Source organism: Eleutherodactylus coqui, chromosome 5 (genome assembly GCF_035609145.1).
Source record: "Eleutherodactylus coqui strain aEleCoq1 chromosome 5, aEleCoq1.hap1, whole genome shotgun sequence".
In the NCBI taxonomy this organism is placed as follows: Eukaryota; Metazoa; Chordata; class Amphibia; order Anura; family Eleutherodactylidae; genus Eleutherodactylus; species Eleutherodactylus coqui.
In genome coordinates, this window is record NC_089841.1 from 255,431,565 (window position 1) to 255,452,144 (window position 20,580).

At 45.9% G+C, this 20,580-nt stretch overlaps 1 protein-coding gene across 1 annotated transcript in view; it reads left to right on the forward strand.

Moving 5' to 3' along the window:
• Positions 1-20,580, forward strand: part of TMEM161A (transmembrane protein 161A) — a 59,568-nt gene that overhangs the window by 2,592 nt on the left and 36,396 nt on the right. The window contains exons 2-8 of the mRNA XM_066604538.1: positions 99-202; positions 1,139-1,219; positions 2,486-2,583; positions 3,346-3,502; positions 3,631-3,782; positions 4,232-4,292; positions 15,169-15,312. Of these exons, the coding sequence (XP_066460635.1) occupies positions 99-202; positions 1,139-1,219; positions 2,486-2,583; positions 3,346-3,502; positions 3,631-3,782; positions 4,232-4,292; positions 15,169-15,312 (797 nt within the window). The remainder of the gene's footprint in view (positions 1-98; positions 203-1,138; positions 1,220-2,485; positions 2,584-3,345; positions 3,503-3,630; positions 3,783-4,231; positions 4,293-15,168; positions 15,313-20,580) is intronic.

Genomic DNA, 20,580 nt, shown 5'->3' on the forward strand with positions numbered 1-20,580 from the left:
ATGCACAGTCTGGTCGGGCTGCGGAGGGTCATGACGCATCTCACACAGTGATGTATACTCTGTTCCTGCTTGAAGTCTTCCCTTGTTGTCCTCTACAGGCGGTCATGGGGGTCCAGATGGTGGTCACCTTACTGGTGGCCAGTGTCATGCAGAGAGTGTCCCCTCACTATTCTCTCGCACGATGGCTTCTGTGCAATGGCAGGTGAGTTTATGTTGGCATGATAAGGTTGGTATCGGACACTTCCCTGGCGATTGGACTTGGGTTGCTTTTACATCTGTCTTCCTGCTCCGCAGCACATTTTCTTCCAGTATTTTGTGGGGCCAGGCTCACTCGGCCGTAAGTGTAATATGCGCATGTTGGCGAAATCGTACTCGCACAGGCAATAAGGTGCGGTACACCTGTGGCTTTTTTTTTTGTTTATATTTCCAGCGCCATCACTTAGAGATACATGTATACGCACAGCCCATATGCAATGTAATTACGTATAGACGTGACCATATAGAACGATGGGCTCTAGCTCACTTATATACACAGCAAAATAGAACATGCTGCGTTTTATTTTGCGCTTGCGGATTACGCAATTCCGACATGTTAACGTTAGCGGAACTGCATAAGGTAATGTAATTGCCTCCGAGCTACCGCATATCAGACGGGTGGACAGAGCCCGTGTAATACGCACTTCCAATGCAGTCCTGTGAGCCTGGCCTCACCCAGAGCTGTGTTATGCTTCGGTTTCCTGTAGGGTCTTATATATATATATATATTTTTTTTTTTTTCTTTTTGTGCACATCCGTTCCAAATGGTTTGGATTTTGGCACTGATTGTGTAGTGGATCTGCTTTGGATTTCACCTCCTTTAATTGAATTCAAGTGAACAGATGAAATCCATGGCGGATCCACAACTAAATCTGTGCCATTTGCTGCATCAAATCCACTACATGTGATCACACCCTGAAGTGGGATCCTGCCAAGTGTCTTCATAGCCTGTTGGCTCCAATGGTCTGCTGGACTGACACTATCCTTTGCTGCTCCATGCCATGCTGTTACAGGCTGAAGGTGTTTTAGACCCTGCTACATAGTATTATGTCTGGTCGCTGCCACTCTTAACCCCATATATTTTACTTTATCTTTTTACCAGCTTGTTCCGCTTCAAACATCCCACAGAAGATGAATTGAGAGCACTCTCTGGAAAACAAAAGCCCAAAGCCAAGAAGGAGAGGTAAGATCACAAATGACTAACTGTCTACAGGGGGCATCTGCTAAAACCCACTGGGACTGTTCAGAATAAGCTGCCGTGTGTCCATGAGGAATCCTACCATCCTGGCCATTGTACCTCTTGTATCGTGTCTTGTCACAATTTCCCCTCTGCTGGCTGGATTTCTAATTTTCTCTTTAGCTGATGGTAGGGGACTGCTGCTATGTCTGCTATACACCACATGGAGAAAATGGCAGGTTATGCTTCCTAAAGCCGCTTTCACACGGCTGAGAAAATCGCGGAACGCATGAATATGAACCCCATTCTTTTGAGCTAATTTTGTTTTTTTTCCTGCAGTGCAGCATGTCCTGTCTAACATCTCACTCATTGTTTTCAATGGGGCCGGAAAACTCATCGCATGACGTGCGATGTGAGGTTTCCCATTGAAACCAATGGGAAACCCCTACCGATCCTCTTTCTCCTCTCTCCATAGACCTCTATAGGTGGTAGGAGCCATTACGCTCCTCTACTTTCTGTGTCTTGTTGTCATGTGACATCCTTAACAGACATAATGGACAGTGGACATCAAACTAGAAGGATAAGAGACCCCGATCTTTCAGTGTAAAGACACGCCCCGAATGAATTTATGAACAACTGCCTGCTCAGTGTGAATGGAGTCGGGTGGGCAGGAACAATCCCTGGCGCTCCACCTCCCTCCGGTCAGCGAAGCTCTTTTTTTCTGTGTAAAAACACAGGAACGATTATTGCTGGGATAAGCTGTTGGTTATCTGTTGCCCGACGGATCAGCGAATGTAAAAGCACCCTAGCTCCTGGTTGTCTCGACCAAGACATGTTATGTGCCTCATTTGTCTTAACACCCTTTTGGCATCCATAGCCAGACAAAGAGTATGACTTTTTTAAATTTTTTTTAAAATTTATTTATTTATTTTTAACCAGCTATGTATAGATCTTGTTTAAAAATAAAAAATAAAAATTAAATAAAAATCTTGCTGGAAACACTTATGGGTGATCCTAAACCCCCAGATAAATGTTGCTTATATTGGCAAACTAATTAGCCATGCAGTGACAGACTGTATCCAGGTAGATGGCATACACATGGGACTGTTCAGTGCACTTGGCAGGGCTAACGGGGCTTATAGACCATATCCGATTTATAAAAGAAGTCTTGCATTCAGAAGTGTCATGAAGTTTGCTGGATTTGGTGTGAAATTAAAACCAACTCTCAGCATGACTGTTTACTCCATTTAAACTACCCTATAATTTTCTCAGGAGAATAAATGGAATCGCAGATGAAAAACCTCTGACGGTCCCAAGAGATATTGACTTGCACTTGGAGGCCACGCCGGTCACTGCTGTTGATGCTCTTGGTAAATATTCTTGTAAAACTCCTTTCCTTCTGTGAAGGTAAAATAAATACATTCTTTCCACGTTCATAAGAAACCAGTAGGCCAATGCAGCGTGTGACGCCTAGTGAGCAGTCAGACTGATACATTTGGATACACGTATGAGTCACGTAGTAGCAAGCACATCCATAGTGTAGTACCATAAAGAACGCAAGATGTGCAATAGAATGGGAATACTTATGGCTCCTATAATGTGACACTGGAGGAACCCAAGCTGGTTGTAGCAAGAAATCTTTAGATGGATATGTCTCAAAGAGCCAGAACTTGTCTTGGGGCACAAACTGGGGGATGGGCCTTTTTTATTTATTTTTTTTTTTTTTATTTTTTTTTTTAAGTCAAGAATTGGCTCTCAGTATTCTTTGTTTCCTGCCAAACCTGAAGTTGGCCTGTGACCATGGAGTTGAGAGAGGCGCCCTGTTCTGCTGTTCTTGCATAATTAAAAGTTACAAAGCTGTACCGGATTCTCCTATGTGATTTATAGTAGGAGAATTCCTGCCACGGAGGTAACTGCGCTCAGTTGTCCTGTCGGGGAAAATTAAATTCCTTAGGTAGTTTACTAAAAGTTGGTTAACTTGACCTTTCTGCAGCTGAGACTCCAGTGCATCCTGGCCAAAGGGGTTGTGTTTTTTTTATTTTTATTTTTTTGTTTTTTTTTAAATTGAATACTTTTTGCACAACGTCCAGGTACGTAATATCATTCTAATAGTATTTTCTATTTCTGTGCAGTGCTTCGATACTTCCTGGAGTACCAGTGGTTTATAGACTTTTCTTTGTACTCCACCATCATCTACCTGTTCACTGAAGGATACTACTGTCTTGTGGATGCGCACAATGAAATCAACATTGGTGTTCTCTGGTGTCTGATGACGGTCCTTTTCTCCATGTATCCTTTAAGGGCTATTGTAGGGGGATATGGAAACCATGATTTATAACCAAGCGTTATCTGCAGCCATGTATGTAATGAGATTTGTATCTCCGAGATGTATCTTTCCTTACCTAAACACCGTCCAGTAAAGTCCTGTTTACCATGATGCAGCACTACTTCCGTTCGGAAGAGGGGGGAGAGCGCTCAGTATGCCTGACCTTTGCCTTCTTCTTTATGCTTATTGCTATGATAGTGATGATCATAAGAGAAGAGTATCTAGAATTTGGACTGGAACCAGGTAATCGTCCTGTTTACAAGAAATCCCTCCTCTCCCATATTTAATGGTTTGGCTCTGGCACCAAGCGCAGCAATACTGGTAGAAAGACTGTTTGTGGCCACCATAGTACCTTATTGTGCCGATTCTATATCTTAGGCAGCAAATGCCCCGATGATGTCTGCCCTAGCAGAAAGCCTAAATCTTTATTGAGAATGATATAAAACAAACTATTAGACATGCGTGTGATTTGAACTCCCAGCATCCTTGGGGCTTTTAAATCGCACACATGCCTGATCATTTTATATTATTCTCAAAGACTTAGGTTTTCTGCTAGGGCCGACATGATTCCGGCCTCTTTTTCCTATTGTTACATTTGATGCATTTAATAAAGCACTAGCCACGTCCCTCTAAACACAATACCACACAGCGGACGACTCATCATCTGTAATTATCTATATATTTTTTTTCAGGTATAAACAGCATTTGTCACAACTTGGAAATCTTACTAAAGCAGCGAGGCTGGCTGTTATCGTATGTATCTGCCTCTTAATTAGCTACTTCAATAAAAAGTTGTTTGCGTTATTTGTAAGGGTTCTGATTCTAAACCTAATGTGCCATATATCGGGGGATAATAGGAGGAATGCAAACAATAGTTTATATTTCCAGTCCCACAAATGTAGTACATAAGGTGTTTTTAGATGTCCATGATGGTAAAAGCCCGATATTAAGGCGGTGTGTTAATCATTGCTGATTTTTTTTTTTCCTTATACTTTCAGTGTTTAGTAGTAAGAGGCAAAAAAATCTTTCATTCAGTCCAAGTATTGTTTTCATATTAAGAGAAAAAAATGTCATCTTGGGTCCCATTCGTGTTTTTGCAGTAATTTTAATATCTGAGAGCTGCTATGTGTTCAAAAAGATGGCTTTAGAGCGATCATTTTTGCATAAACTACTACTTGGTACTAATGTCTGCTAGTACCAATTAGTAGTGTGTGAGCCACTGGGAGCTGTATTCAGAGAACAGACCACCACTGTTCGCTGAATACATCCCCTTTGTTCTGCCACGTTGATTACAGCTGAGACAATGTAATCAGCTGTTATCAGCGGTCCTCGGGCAGAACACAGCGTGCGGTCTGCGTTATCAGCTGTTCTGCTGAACGATTGATTTCATGCCGAACTGAAGTCCATCATTCGGCAGAAAACTGAAAGATAGCTTTTGAGCAATAATCGTTGTGTCTAAGTGGGCCTTAACTCATGGCTTTTGCCGGTTCTTTTTTTTTTTTTTTTTTCATGCGTGTATAAATCGCATGCTTTAACCCCTTAGTGACCAAGCCTGTTTGCGCCTTAATGACCAGGCCAAATTTTGCAAATCTGACACGTGTCAATTTAGCATGGAAAAACACCAGAAAGGTTTTGCATATCCAAGCGATTCTGACATTGTTTTTTTGCCACATGTTGTACTTCATTTAGGCGGAAAAAAAGACCGATAAAATTTGTGTTTATTTATTAAAAGCGCCAAAATTGGGAAAATTTTGAAAAAATCGTCTTTTTTTTTCACATTTCCAACTGCAATATCTCAAATATGTGCAAACATAATATAGAAATTTTTGCTAAGATATATATTTCCATTCGTTTACTTTATTTGGGGCGCACATTGGAAAAACTTTCGTTTTTTTTTTAACCATTTAGGAGACGTACAAATTTAACATTACTTTTCAGCATTTTGAGGAACACTTTGTTTTCCTACACCAAGCCAAGATTGGAAAGGTTAATAGGAGTCAAAATGATAGATACCCCCACAAATGACCCCATTTTAAAAACTACACCCCTTAACGTATTCACTGAGGGGTGTCAGGAGTATTTTAACCCCACAGTTTTTTTTAGGAGTCAATGCAATTTAGAAGAGAAAAACTAAAATTTCATATTTTTGCAAATATGTCATTTTAAAGACAGGAATTTTTTCTATAATACACATGAAAATGAGGATTTGCACCCCAGAATGGATACCCCTGTTTGTCCTGTGCTCAGAAACATACTCATTGTGGCCCTAGTATTACGTCTGTATGCAAAATGGGGCCCAAAATGAAAGAAGCAACCGGTGGCTTTCGGAACAGAAATTTTGCTTGAAGGAGATTTAGGCCCTATTGCACACTTGTAGAGCCATTGAGTGACCAAAATGATGGAGAACCCCCACAAGTGACCCCCCCCCCCCCCCATTATGAAAAGTAGACCCCTTAACGAATTTATCTAGGGGTACGATGACTTTTTTTTGACTTCACAGTTTATAAATGAATCTAAGCCAAGCCGAAGAAAAAAAAGTACGATTTTCATTTTTTTGGTAATTCTGTCATTTTAAAAGCAGTTTTTTTTGTACAGCACATATATGAATGAAGACTTGCACCCCAAAATGGATACCCCTGTTTGTCCTGTGCTCAGAAATATACCCATTGTGGCCCTAATCTTATGTCTGGATGCACAATGGGGCCCAAAATGAAAGGAGCAACCGGTGGCTTTCGGAACAGAAATTTTGCTTGAAGGAGATTTAGGCCCTATTGCACACTTGTAGAGCCATTAAGTGACCAAAACGATGGAGTACCCCCACAAGTGACCCCATTTTGAAAAGTAGACCCCTTAACGAATTTATCTAGGGGTACGATGACTTTTGTGACTTCACAGTTTTTGAATGAATCTAAGCCAAGCCGAAGGAAAAAAATTAGGATTTTCATTTTTTTGGCAATTGTGTAAATTTAAAAACAGGTTTTTCCCCTATGACAGCATACATCTGGAGGTTGCTCACCTGCTGACCTATTGGGACAGGAAAAGGCAGAGCATAAAAGAAACCTCCCCTCCACCAAACACCAGTGCTTTTCCTGTCCCTTCAGGACAGCAGCGGCAGAGCTCCAGCGATGCTGTCCCATGCCGGAGGTTCCAGGGCTTACCGGTGAGCGGCGGCATCTCTCCTGGCAGCCCCGGTTGCCCCAGTGGGAAGTACCTCATCTGGGAGCTAACCGGGGACTGCGTGGGCCGGGGTCCAAGTATGGGCTTTCCGGCACCACTGCGGCCGTCATTTTGGCGGCGGCCGCCATCTCTGGGTCCGGCCGAGCAGCAGCATTTCCTCAAGGGGGCGTGGCCTCGGCGGAGCTCCGGGAATGACGCAGTGACGTCAGATGCCCCGCAAGGGGGCGTGGCCTAGCATGAAAGGGGCGTGGCCTGGCGCCGGATTCAATTTTTAAAGCTCCTCTGCACCAGGGAAGACGGCTGGTGTTTCTTCACGCCGGGGAATCGATCCTAAGTACAGGAGTTGATCCCACAAGCGCAGGATGTCGGCCAGAGAGGACCCAGAGAATCTCCAAACTGTAAGTGGTCCAGTGGGCCAACCTACAGACACCTGCACTACATACACTTCCTGACTAACAGAGTTCTCCCTTGTCATTTCAGGACAGGGATACTTAAAAACCTAGGGAGGCTAGGAGGAGGAGTAAAAAGTGTCCAGTGTGCTTGGCCAAACTCGACGACTCCTACACCAAAACATTATGTGCCGTTTGTTCTGCAAAAGTTCTGCAGGAGGAAAAATCTTCCCTTATGTCCGAAATTCGGTCGGTCGTCCAGGAAGAAGTTCAGTCCTCCCTCTCGGACCTCCAACCTGGGCCCTCAGGGGTTACACGAAGGTCTGCTACGGCTGTGTCAGAGTCCGACTCTGACATGGCGGAAGATTTGGAGTTTGATAATCTTGGGGAAGTGTTGCAGGAGGAGAAAAAGTACCTTTTTTCCACCGCTGACATGGATCAACTCTTAAAAGCTGTACGTAGAACCATGCAGGTGGAGGAAGATGTGCAGCAACCCCGCACGGCGCCAGACGATATGTTTGCGGGATTGCTTCCACAACGGAAATCTTCGTTTCCTGTAAATGCCACACTCAAACAACTAATCCTGAACGAGTGGGATTATGTGGATCAGGCTCCGCTAATCCCTAGGGAGTTCAAGGAGCGCCTTTTATTTGCGGGAGACGAGGTGGCGTTTCTGGACGAAATGCCGAAAGTAGATGCGGCTATCGCTATGGTGTCCAGGAAGTCTGGATTACCATTTGAAGATACGTCCCACTTAAAGGACTCCTTGGACAATAAAGTGGACATAACCATGCGTAAGGCCTGGTCCACGTCCAGCCTTATTATAAAATCCAATATCGCGGCCACTTCTGTGGCTCGCTCCATGGCGGTCTGGCTGGATCAGCTCGCGTCCCTAATTGACCAAAAAGCCTCCAGGGAAGAGTTTGCGAGCGGCATCCCTCTGCTACAGATGGCAACGGGGTTTCTGGCGGATGCCTCTATGGAAACGGTCCGCTGCAGAGCTCGCATGGCAGCCCTATCCACCGCCAGAAGGGCAGTCTGGGTAAAGGAGTGGTCGGGGGACTTAACATCCAAAAACAAGCTGTGTACCCTACCCTTTCGGGGCGCACGCATTTTTGGACTGGACCTGGATCGCCTGCTGGAAAAAGCAGCTGACAAGAACCAGGGACTGCCAGCCATCAGACCGCCCAAGAGACCCTTCACTCCACGTCCCTCGTCTACATACGCTGGGAAAGGAAAGACCGGAAGATGGTCTTATCCGAAGGGTGGAAGGGGTAAGACTCTTATTGTTGTCCCTCAGCCCGCATCTTCGTGCCCGGTGGGCGGTAGACTGGCTCGTTTTGCCACTAGTTGGCGTAACATAACGACTAACGAGTGGGTGCTACACCTGGTGGCGGAGGGGTACAAGATCGAACTAGAATCTCGCCCCCCTGACAGATTTATTGTAACCTCAATCCAGTCTCCAGCCCTAGAGCAGGCTCTGTTGAGAGGTGTACAGAACCTGCTGGATCTTGGCGCGGTTATCCCCGTCCCCAAGAAGGAACAGGGGAAGGGATTTTATTCCCCCCTTTTCTGGTTCCCAAACCAGATGGCTCCCACCGCACAATAATTAACCTCAAAGAACTGAATAAATTCATTGAGTATAGAAAATTTTAAATGGAGACTATCAGAACTGCAACTCCCCTAATTGCCAGGGATAATGTAATGGCTACAATTGACCTAAAGGATGCTTACTTTCACATCCCTATTTACGCCAACTCGCAAAAGTTCCTGAGGTTTGCGCTGAGAATGGAAGGGGAAATCTGTCACTTTCAGTTTATTTGCCTCCCATTTTGAATTTCCTCTGCTCCGCGGATTTTTTCCAAGGTGGTGATAGAAATGGTTGCCTTTTTGCGCAATCGTGGGATTATTATCGTCCCCTACTTGGACGACTTCCTGTTGGTGGCAGATTCCCCGACTATTCTGAGGTCACACTTGGGTTCCACGCTTCAACTGTTTAAGGACCTGGGTTGGATTATTAATGATCTAAAATCCAACATGGAACCAGAAACCAGGAAAAAATTCCTGGGAGTCATTCTGGATTCCAGTCTCCAAAATTCGTCCCTTCCTCCTCTAAGAAAACAGCTTATTTTAGAGGAATGTTCCACTCTCTATAAAAAATCTAGAGTAACAGTAAGAGAGGCAATGCGGATCCTGGGGCTAATGACTTCGTGTATTGGTGTGGTTCCCTGGGCTCAGTTCCATAGTCGCGGTCTCCAGTCACTAATCCTTCAGAATTGGGACAAGTTACAGTCCTCACTCGACCGGACTATCTCTATTTCTGCTAAAGCCAGATCTTCACTCCGCTGGTGGTTGTCATCGGACAACCTGTCACGGGCATCTGAATGGAACTTGGACCCTGCAATAATAATCACAACAGATGCCAGCGCCAAAGGGTGGGGGGCCCACTTTGAAGGCGGTCATATACAGGGTACTTGGGACGCTCATGAGAGATCTGGTTCGTCTAACTTTAGAGAACTTAATGCGGTGTGGAAATCCCTACGTAGCCTGCAATCGCTCTTAGGGATGAAGCATGTGAGGATCTTTTCAGATAATATGACGACAGTGTCACTCATTCGCCACCAGGGTACCCCCAGGAATCCTCTACTGCAGCAGTTGGCGGGAAGGATCCTTCAGTGGGCGGAACTCACAACTAAGTCTCTGTCGGCCTTTCACATAAAAGGAGCCGAGAATTCAGCCGCGGACTTTCTAAGCAGGAAGAAAGTGGACCCAGGAGAGTGGGAACTCCATCCCGAGGTGTTCAGCCTGCTTGTGACGAAATGGGGGGTACCAAAAATAGACCTATTTGCGTCAAACGCAAATACCAAGTGCCGGCTTTTCTTTTCCCGAGGCGCAGAGAAACAGGCCTTGGGCACGGACGCTCTCTCTCACCCCTGGGTTTGGGACTTAGCGTACGCTTTTCCCCCTTTACCATTAATTCCGCTCCTACTAAGGAAATTACTGCGGTCAAGCCTGACAGTAATTTTGGTAGCACCTTATTGGCCCAAAAGACCTTGGTTTCCCCTCCTGAGATCTCTGTCAGTTGGAGAGCCTTTCCACCTTCCACCAAGACCGGACCTATTGCTGCAGGGCCCTCTTCTTTACCCGGAGGTTCACAAGTTCAGGCTTACGGCCTGGATCTTGAACGGGTAAAATTCTTGGGGAAGGGTCTTTCTCCTAACGTAATTTCCACTATTAGCGAGAGCCTTAAACCCTCGACAAAAAAGATCTATTCCAAAGTCTGGGAAAAATTCTCAGAGTGGATGGGCCAGGACATCCAGCAGTTAGATCAGCCAGACATCCGTAAAATCCTAGATTTTCTCCAGGCGGGCCTGGATAAAGGGTTAAGTCCGAATACCCTCAAAGTCCAAGTTGCGGCTTTGGGGGCATTCTTTGATCTCGCGCTTGCGGAGCACAGGTGGATTAGGAGATTTCTTAGAGGGGCAAGTAGATTGCATCCATTTACAAGGCTTACGGCACCCCCCTGGGATCTGACCATAGTCCTTCAGGCCTTCTGCGATCCCCCATTTGAACCTATTAGAGATCTATCCATCGCCTTGCTGACGTATAAGGTAGCTCTCCTTGTGGCAGTCACGTCGGCTAGACGCGTGGGTGAAATTCAGGCCCTCTCACAAAGGGCCCCGTATATGACTATTCACCCAGACAAAATAGTATTTTCTTTAGACCCGTCCTTTCAGCCTAAAGTCTTGTCAGATTTCCACAGAGGCCAGCCAATAGTCATTCCGGCCTTCTGCCAAGATTTCAAAAACGAAAAGGAGCAGAAGCTCCATAATCTAGATGTCAAAAGAGCTGTACTTGCGTACCTTGAGGCAACGGAAAGTTTCAGAAAGACTGATAAACTTTTCGTTCAATTTCAGGGGCAGGCCAAAGGAAGGGCCGCTTCTAAGGATGCGATCGCCCGGTGGCTCAGGAGAGCTGTCCAGGAGGCTTACAAGGCCAAGGGCATCCCTCCTCCAGATGGATTGAAGACCCACTCGACGAGAGCGGTGGCATCTTGTTGGGCAGAAAGAGCGCACGCGTCAATCGAGCAGATTTGTAATGCAGCCACGTGGACTTCTGGCCATACTTTTATTAAACACTACAGGCTGGACTTTAAATGTAGTCAGGACGCAACCTTCGGTAGGAAGGTGCTCCAAGTTAATCCCTCCCTAAAAAAGCCCATGCCAGTTATTTGGTATTCCTCCAGATGTATGCTGTCATGATGTCTAGGGGAAAACGGGAATTTTTCTTACCGATAATTCCCTTTCTTGAAGGCATCATGACAGCATACAGGCTTTTTCCCCCCCTACCGACATGGTTACCCTTGTTTTGTCTAACACATGAGGTAATGTGTATGCTTATGTTTCTTTGTCTGAGGTGTGTGATGTCAATAAAAACACACCTTCTGGTTAAGTATTCTGTCACTGTGGTTATTTGGAACGCACTGGTGTTTGGTGGAGGGGAGGTTTCTTTTATGCTCTGCCTTTTCCTGTCCCATCAGGTCAGCAGGTGAGCAACCTCCAGATGTATGCTGTCATGCTGTCAAGGGAATTATCGGTAAGAAAAATTCCCGTTTTTTGTCCAGTGTACATAGGAATGAAGACGTTCACACCAAAATGGATACCCCCATTTGTCCCGTATTCAGAAACATAATCTACTTACAGGACTCATGGCTAGGCCTATAATGGAAGGAGTACCCGTTGGATTTCAGGGTACAACGGAATAAATTCCAGGCCCCATTGCCCACTTGTAGAGCCATTGAGCGGCCAAAACGATAGAGAACCCCCACAAATGACCCCACTTTGAGAACTAGACCCCTTAACAAATTCATCTAGGGGTGTACTGCGTACTTTGACCCCACAGTATTTGAATGAATCTAAGCAAAGCAGAAGGAAAAAATTACGATTTTCATTTTTGGCAATTTTGTCAATTTAAAAACAATCTTTTTTGTACAGTGTACATAGGAATGAAGACTTTCACCCCAAAATGGATCCCCCTGTTTGTCCTGTGTTCAGAAACATATCCATTGTGGCCATAATCTACTTACAGGACACATGGCTAGGCCCATAATGGAGGGAATGCCCGCTGGATTTCAGGGCAGAACTGAATAAATTCCAGGCCCCATTGCCCACTTATACGGAAAAAAAATTGACTTTCTAAAAATACCCCCCCCCCCCCCCCCCCCCTCCATTCCCATTTTTTGGCATTCTCTAAATATTAGATAAAGGTAATAATATAAACTGTGTTTTATGTCCGAAGACAGGGGTAATTACGGAGGCTGGTTGGGTTGGGCACATGGGGCAAAAAAACTGTTCACCCCCCCCCCCCCCCTCCTCTCATGCTTTTTGGGGGTATTTTGTGACCTCAGCGGCATGTATGGGGTATAAAAAGTGAGGCTTTGTAATCTTGCTGCGGTGCAGCGGTCTCACACAGAACGCACTCAACAAGCTGTTCCTGGAACTACATGAAGGCGAGCGTTCCCGGGGCTTCTTGTAAATTACGGATTACAGGTAGCGGTCTGAATAACGCCGGGCTCACACGGCCGTAGGTGGTATCCGCTTGTGGAGACCCGCAGCGGATTCCGGCTGTGACCCTGCATACAGCCGCGTAATGTACTGCGCATAACTGTCTACTCACACTGACGGGCGCATGCGCAGAAGCTGGGGTAAGGTCCGCGGATGAACATCCCATCAAGGAACAAATCCGGGGACCTTGGGTACGTAATTTCATCCCCCCCCTTACGGATACGATCCGTAAGGGGAGATGAAACTTTAACTTTATAAACTTTTAACTTTATTTTTTTATTTTTTTTTTTACTTTTTAACTTTATATGATCACCATTATCCGATGGATTACGGTGATCATATGACTGGAAACAGTATACAGCGGTCCCCAGTCATATCTCCCTGCACTCGGCTAACTGTGACAGCCGGGGGCAGTGAGATTTTGAATTTGCCGGGCTCGCCGGCCTTCTGCGCATGTGCGCACCACATCGGCACATCGCAGAAGCCAGCGGGGGGGTCCGGAGACCGGCCGGAGGACATGCAGGAAGGGGGGTGAGTATTTTCACCTCCCCTCATGGATCCGATCCATGAGGGGAGGTGAAGCTTTTCTTTTTTTGTAGCTTTTTTTTCACTTTTCCGCGATCGCCGTTATCCATTGTATAACGGCGATCACGGTACCGGGGACCACTCACCGCGGTCCCGGCTGACATCTCCTGCCTCCCGGCTACCTACAGGAACCGGGAGCCAGGAGATTTTAAATTTCCCACGCCGCCGGGCCTTCTGCGCATGCGGCTGACGTAATGCCGCCTGGCGCGCATGCGCAGAAGGACGGCTACGGGGCCCGGAGCATCGGGAGAGCGTGCCGGACCCGGGTGAGTAATTTCAGCTGCTCCGATGGATCCGATCCATCAGGGCAGCTGAATATGTAACTTTTTTTGCACTTTTATTTACTTTTTTGCGATCGGCGCTATCCGTTGGATAGCGCCGACCGCAATGCCAGGGGGGGGGGGGGGGGGTCCGTACAGCCTGGGATGACAGCTGCATGCTGTCAGCTACCTGCGGACATCGACAGCATGGAGCTGTCACGTCCACAGCCCGAGGGGCTTTATTCTCTGCAGGACACATGTTTTTACGTCCTCAGAGAATAAGGCCTCATGTCCATGGGGAAAATCGGGCCCGCTCCGGATTCTCCATGGAGAATCCGGAGCGGGTCCCTCCTGCCCCGCGGACATGAGCTCTGAAAATGAGAATAAATATGAATAAACTTACCTCCCGCCAGCTCCGGATCTCCTTTTCACTGCGGACGGATCTTCTTTCTTCGGCTCGGCGGATGCGCAGGATGACGTCGGTGACGTGCCGTGCGCATGCGCCGGCCCGAAGAAAAAAGATCCGGCCGCGACGGAGAGAAGATGGCGCCGCGGCGAAGGGAAGAACCGGAGCGGGTGAGTAAATTCCGATTTAAATTTTTTTTTTATATGTCTCCCGCGGATCCGGACGGCTTCCATAGGCTTCAATAGAAGCCCGCGGGAGCCGTCCCCGCGGGAGACCCGCATGAAAATGAAGCATGGTCCAGATTTTTTCATGCTCCATGTTTTTTAAAATCACTTTTATTGACCATCCGCGGGTATTTATCTACCCGCAGGTGGTCAATGCATCCCTATGGGATGCGGATCCGCGGGCAGGAGAAGAGTTAAAATCCGCTGCGGATTTTAATTCTTCTTTTGCCTGTGGACATGAGGCCTAAAGCCCACTTCGGGAGGACGTAAAAACACTATGGACTGGTCGTTAAGGGGTTAATAGGAAAAAAATAAAGTATTGCATGCCAGTGCAGTGCCATCTGTAACTTGCTCATAGCAATTAACTGGCAAGATTTCTGCAGTATTGCAGCAAAATAGGACATTTTTGCAGTTTTTCCGTCTAGCACCATGGCTGCAAGAGTAAAAACGTGCGTGTAAATTAACCCGTTGGAAACATCGCACAAGTTCTGTGTGTCGCACAAACGCACAATTTGTTGTGTGAATAAGCTCTAAGTTCTATTCGCCTGCTCCAGCCCTCCCCGCTGGGCTCTATTGACATTCTAGATACATGTGACTGTTGCAGCCAGTCACTGGCCTCAGCGGTGTGCAGCATAAAAGCACTCTGGTCAGTAATTGACTGCAGTGTATGTATACTGAAATACTCAGGGGCAGCTTCTAATTCAGAGCTTAGCTGAAGTGGACAGGGGCCGCGGAGGTTTGGAACAGGTGAGTATAGCCTATTTCATGCAATTGCTTGCAATTTTAAAAAATCCTAAGGGTTTTTACGATGAGGGGAAAAAAAGTTATGGCTCTTGGAACATGGGGTTGAAAAAATGGCTACAGCAACAAGGGGTTAAAATATAATTTCATAATTTTAATCTTGTGATTAAATAAATGATTAGTTTTCCTATGAGTGTAACTTGTGTATCGTTCCCATGCTGCTGCTGTATACTTGTTTACCTATATATGCCAAGTGTTTGTTTGTTTTTTTTTCCCCTCCCAGAGTTCCCTTTATCAAACTGGGTTTCAAAATTGCATTGGTTGCGCTATGCTCCTTCCTTGGTGCTTGTCTGACGTTTCCTGGCCTGCGTTTGGCTCAGACTCACCTGGATGCACTTAAGATGGCAGCAGACAGACCGATGCTCCAGTAAGTACTATGTTCAATTGCACACAGTATTTAACCCCTTAGTGACGGCGCGATCGTAAAACTACGTCCTGCTGTTGCAGGACGTGTATGGAGGGAGGTAGCGGCGCTATCTCCCTCCATACAGCGCGGGTGTCAGCTGTTTATTACAGCTGACACCCGCGGGCAATAGCCGCGCTCGGCCGTTCGCGGCTATTAACCCTTTAAATGCCGCTGTCAATTCTGACAGTGGCATTTAAATCCCCCGAACGCTGTTCGGGGGTCCCGCACGGCCCCCCCGCGGTGAGATCGGGGGAGGCGTGCAGATGTCATGGCAGCCGGGGGCCTAATGAATGGCCCCAGGGCTGCCTTAACAGACTGCCTATCAAGCCATCCACACAGGGTGGCTTGATAGACTGCCTGTCAAAAAGCAGTATGACGTAATGCTATAGCATTACGTCATACTGCAGGAGCGATCAAAGCATCGCATGTTAAAGTCCCCCAGGGGGACTTCAAAGTAAAGTAAAAAAAAAAAATCAATAAAGTTTTTTCAATTGTTAAAAAAAAAAAAGTTATAAAAGTTCAAATCACCCCCTTTTGCCATATCTATTATTAAAAAAGCTAAATCATAAAATAAAAATATGTACTTGGTATCGCCGTGTCCGTAAAAGTCCGATCTATCAAAGTAGTGCATTATTTTTTCTGCACGGTGTACATCGTCCGAAAAAAATAAAGAACGCCAGAAATATACTTTTTAAGTTACCCTGTCTCGCAGAAAAAATGCAATAAAAAGCGATCAAAAAGTCATATGTATTCCAAATTGATACTATCGGAAACTACAGGACATCCCGCAAAAAATGAGCCCTTGCTCAACTACGTCGACAAAAAAATAAAAAAGTTATCGCGCGCACAAAATGACCGCAGAAAATTATTGAAAAAAATTAAATATCTTAAAAAAAAAATACAAGTACTACAGCAAAAAAAATACTATATAAGTTTGGTATCGTAGTAATCGTACTGACCCATAGAATAAAAATATCAGGTCGTTTTTGCTGCAGTTTGTGTGCCATAGAAACAGGACGCACCAAAAGATGGTGGAATGTGTTTTTTTTTTTTTTCCATTTCTCTCCGCTTTAATTTTTAAAAAGTTTTTCAGTAAATTATATGGTACAATAAATAGTGCCATTGAAAAATACAACTCATCCCACAAAAAACAACAAGCCCTCATACAACGACGTCGATGGATAAATAAAGGAGCTACGATTTTTTTAAAAGGGAGTAGGAAAAACCAAAAATGGAAAAAAGCAAAAAAGCTCCGTCACTAAGGGGTTAAAGGACTAGCCGTTACAATATAAGCTTGTGTATATGTACATGAATAGTGCCGTTTCTCTCCATTATATGACCTGTACATTAAATTTATCACCAGTTTTTCTCTGTGCGCTCCGTCTAGAATTGTCAGTTTTTGCTGAGCTGGTGGGTGGGTACTAGCTGCTATAATAACACTCCTGGACAGAGAAGAGGAGATTCTGCTCCCCTACTCCTCTACAGCATACCTTCAGAAGCAACAACATGGAGGACAATACTCAGCAGTACTCAGCAGTGTAGCTATGAATCCAGGACCGGGGTGATACTAAACACTTACTGAAACTAGCAGCATTTCTGAGTCTTGCTCTGTAGCTGTCCCCTCCCTGTTCATAGCCTTCTATAGGCAGCGGCTGTAACCTGGTTTTTCAGTGAGCTGATAATGCAACTCACCTGCTGAAGACTGACTCTAGCTGTGAACTGACAGTGAGTGAGCAGTATACGAGGCAAGGGGAAGACAAAAAGGGGCTCATAAGGGTGCGTTCACACGAACGTATATCGGCTCGGTTTTCACGCCGAGCCGATATACGTTGTCCTCATGTGCAGGGGGGGGGGGAGGCTGGAAGAGCCCAGGAGCAGAAACTCAGCTCCCGCCCCCTCTCTACCTCCTCTCCACCCGCCTGCACTATTTGCAATGGGGAGAGGCGGAACGGGGCGGGGCTAATTCCCGGAACTTAGCCCCGCCCCTGTTCCGCCTTCTCTCATTGCAAATAGTGCAGAGGGGCGGAGAGGAGGCAGAGAGGGGGCGGGAGCTCAGTTCCTGCTCCTGGGCTCTTCCAGCCCCCCCCCCCCCTGCACATGAGGGCAACGTATATCGGCTCGGCGTGAAAACCGAGCCGATATACGTTCGTGTGAATGCACCCTAAGTGGAGCAAGAGACAGTTTTCTCTGATATTACGAAGTTTATTATCTTAAATTGTAAAATTGATTTACGAAAGTCTGTTGAAACGACAATGACCCCATAAGCCAAAAATATTTCTTGGATGAATCAAACAGCTTTTGTTGAGGTATGACTCAGGAATTGGGTTTTATACCAGTCACTCATATGATCAGGACAAAACAATGCTTTATGCAGCACATTGGATCCTCATTGCTAGATTGCGCATGTAGTTGTGAGCTACAAGCACTTTGTACCTGATGAAGGTCTCAATCTGAAGTGGAAACGTGTAGTACAATTCCACTTGTCCAATAAAATAAGGCAGCGGTTTGTTTAGACCAAATGAGCAATTGGCGTTCAATCTAATTTCTGAGCCGCGTCACAACATAAGATGCTTTTATTATTATGAGTACATCCACTGCCACCAGCCGAGGGATCCTGGGAGGGTTTCTTCTGGTCGCCAGCCAGTCTTGCAGCACAAGACGTCTTCCTGATTCCATTCAGCATTTCTAATGATATCAGTTATGCCCAGACTGGTGTCAGGGTAATTCTAAGTACAGCACCAATCAGGCCCACCCCACTTGCCCCGCTGCCGGCCGTAAAGAAAGAAACACCACACGGAGGTCTGATATCGTTCCTCACACGGGGACATGGCTGCGCTTCGCGCTTTATTACAGATTACATGAGATCTTATACCCTTTGTCTCATCACCAGGAATGGGTGATGGGTTCATAACCATATATGGGAAGTCCGGATTTCCGGCCTGAGACAGTGAAAACAGTCGATCTTGATATGGCGCCTCTGGCTTATGTACAGAAAATCACGTATTCAATTAACTCCAGTGCAAAGAATCACCCACTCAATTCTAAGAAAGCGGCCAAGCATGCATTCTCCATATATGGGAAGTTCAGCTTTCTGGCCTGAGACAGTGAAAATTCAGATGCATAGTTGAACATTTGTTATCTTGCTATGGGCTTCTGGGAAAACAGCCAAGTACACGCGGCTTTGTCCGATTCTTCTTGTGTTCAAGATACATTTTGTCTTCGCCTGGCAAGGCCTTTGGCATATCTGGTATAAGGCGACGTATTAAGTTTTTTTTTTTTTTTTCATTTGGAATTGAATAGAACTTGCATATAGGTATAAAGCATAAAAAACATATGGCAATATATATATATATACCCTCACACTGGGACAACTCGGCCAGGTGAGGCTCTACCCAGACGCACACACAACAGTCCATTAATGATCTGAGCTCCCACAGATGCTCCTTTTTATTTATTTTTTCCTGATGCTGTGGTCCATTCTCCAAAGAATATTTCTCCATCTTGTAGTTGTTTTCACATCAGGAAAGCTTCTTTTTTGTTGTTGGGGAAAATGGATATCGCAAAAGAGGGAGTCCGACGCTTCAGACCACCTTCTATTAGCCAGGGCTGCGTCTGGTGGAGGATCTAAAGAATGAAAGTATTAGGCCAGTCTCATCTTTGTCGGAAGGTTCCGTCACAGATCCATCTCAAAATAATGGAAGAAAAGGGGCTGCATGCAACGCTTTTTCTTTCGTCTAAAAGCTGGCAGCTGGGTGGAAAGTGGACTGTTGTTCCCACTATAGTCAATGGGGTCCGTTCAGCGCTGTTTGGCTCCAGCCAGAGATGGAGCCGTTCAGCAGCGGGGTTTCCCCTCTCCTGCTCCCCGAATGGAGCAGAAAAGTGGAACCCCGAGCACAGATGTGAAATGGCCCTTAGGGCTGTCTCACACGAGTGTATGGTAAAGGCGTATTATGCGTGTGGGATATGTGCAAATACGCTCTACCCATATCCCAAAGGCGGCCACGTTGACACTCTCACAAATTGCACAAAATACACACAAGAAAAATCACAGCATGTTCTATCTTGGTGCATTTTACGCACGGATACACGCCCAGATAGTAAATGGTGATTGGCGGCACATAAGTACAAAATGTCATTGCATACTGGTTGTGTGCTGCGAGCGTATCTCTCATAGCCAGCGCTGCGAGATACGCTTATATGAGCCCAGCCTTAGTGATCAGGGCATAGAAAATAAACCAAATGGGTTCATTGTGCCCGGAATTTTATGTTAATGTCCAGACAAATAGTAACACTGTACTGGCTGTTGTTCATCAGGTTAACGAACCACTTGTCCCTTACTTGGACATATATCTTCAGATCTATAGATGTTCTAGAGCAGGGGTGTCAAACTCATTTTCACCGGGGGCCACATCAGGTTTTTGGTGACCTTCAAAGGGCCGATTGTAAGACAGTACAGTAAGGGCTCGTTCACACCAGCGTATTTGCGTACATAATATGCAGAGAACAGAAGCCATTGATGTCAATGATTTCATTCACATAATGTATATTCTCACACAGCATGACCTATATTGTTTCAAACTACGCACCCCGATAGGCCATTGAAGTGAATGGGCCGCGCAAATACGTGGTGAATGCGCAGGAAGCCTATGTATTCAATGCATATTTGCGCACCATCTCAGGGGCCCATCTGCGTTCTTTTCTGCGTGCCCAAATACGCAGGCATAAGCGATTTTCGATTGCGCAAATACGTAGCGTATTTGTGCGACCGAAATGCAATTACGCCCGTGTGAACGAGCCCTAATAGTGACCCCCATAGTGGTCGCAGTAGTAATAGTGACTCTGATAGTGGCCTCAGTAAAAATAGTGACCCCTATAGTGGTTGCAGTAATAATAGTGACTCTCATAGTTGCTCTAGTAAAAATATTGACCCCCACAGTAGACCAGTTAGTAATAGCGATCCCCACAGTGGCCCCAGTAGTAATAGCGACCCCTACAGTAATATTACCCCCTCCCAGCAGCAATATTACCCACTCCCAGCAACAATATTAACCCCCCCACACAGCAACATTAACCCCCACCAGCAATATTAACCCCTCCCCCCTGCACCAATATTAACCCCCTCCCAGCAACAGTATTAACCCCCACCCACCCAGCAGCAATATTAACACCCCCCTCCTCCCCTTCCCAACCCGGCAGCAATATTAACCCCCTGCCAGCAACAATATTAAC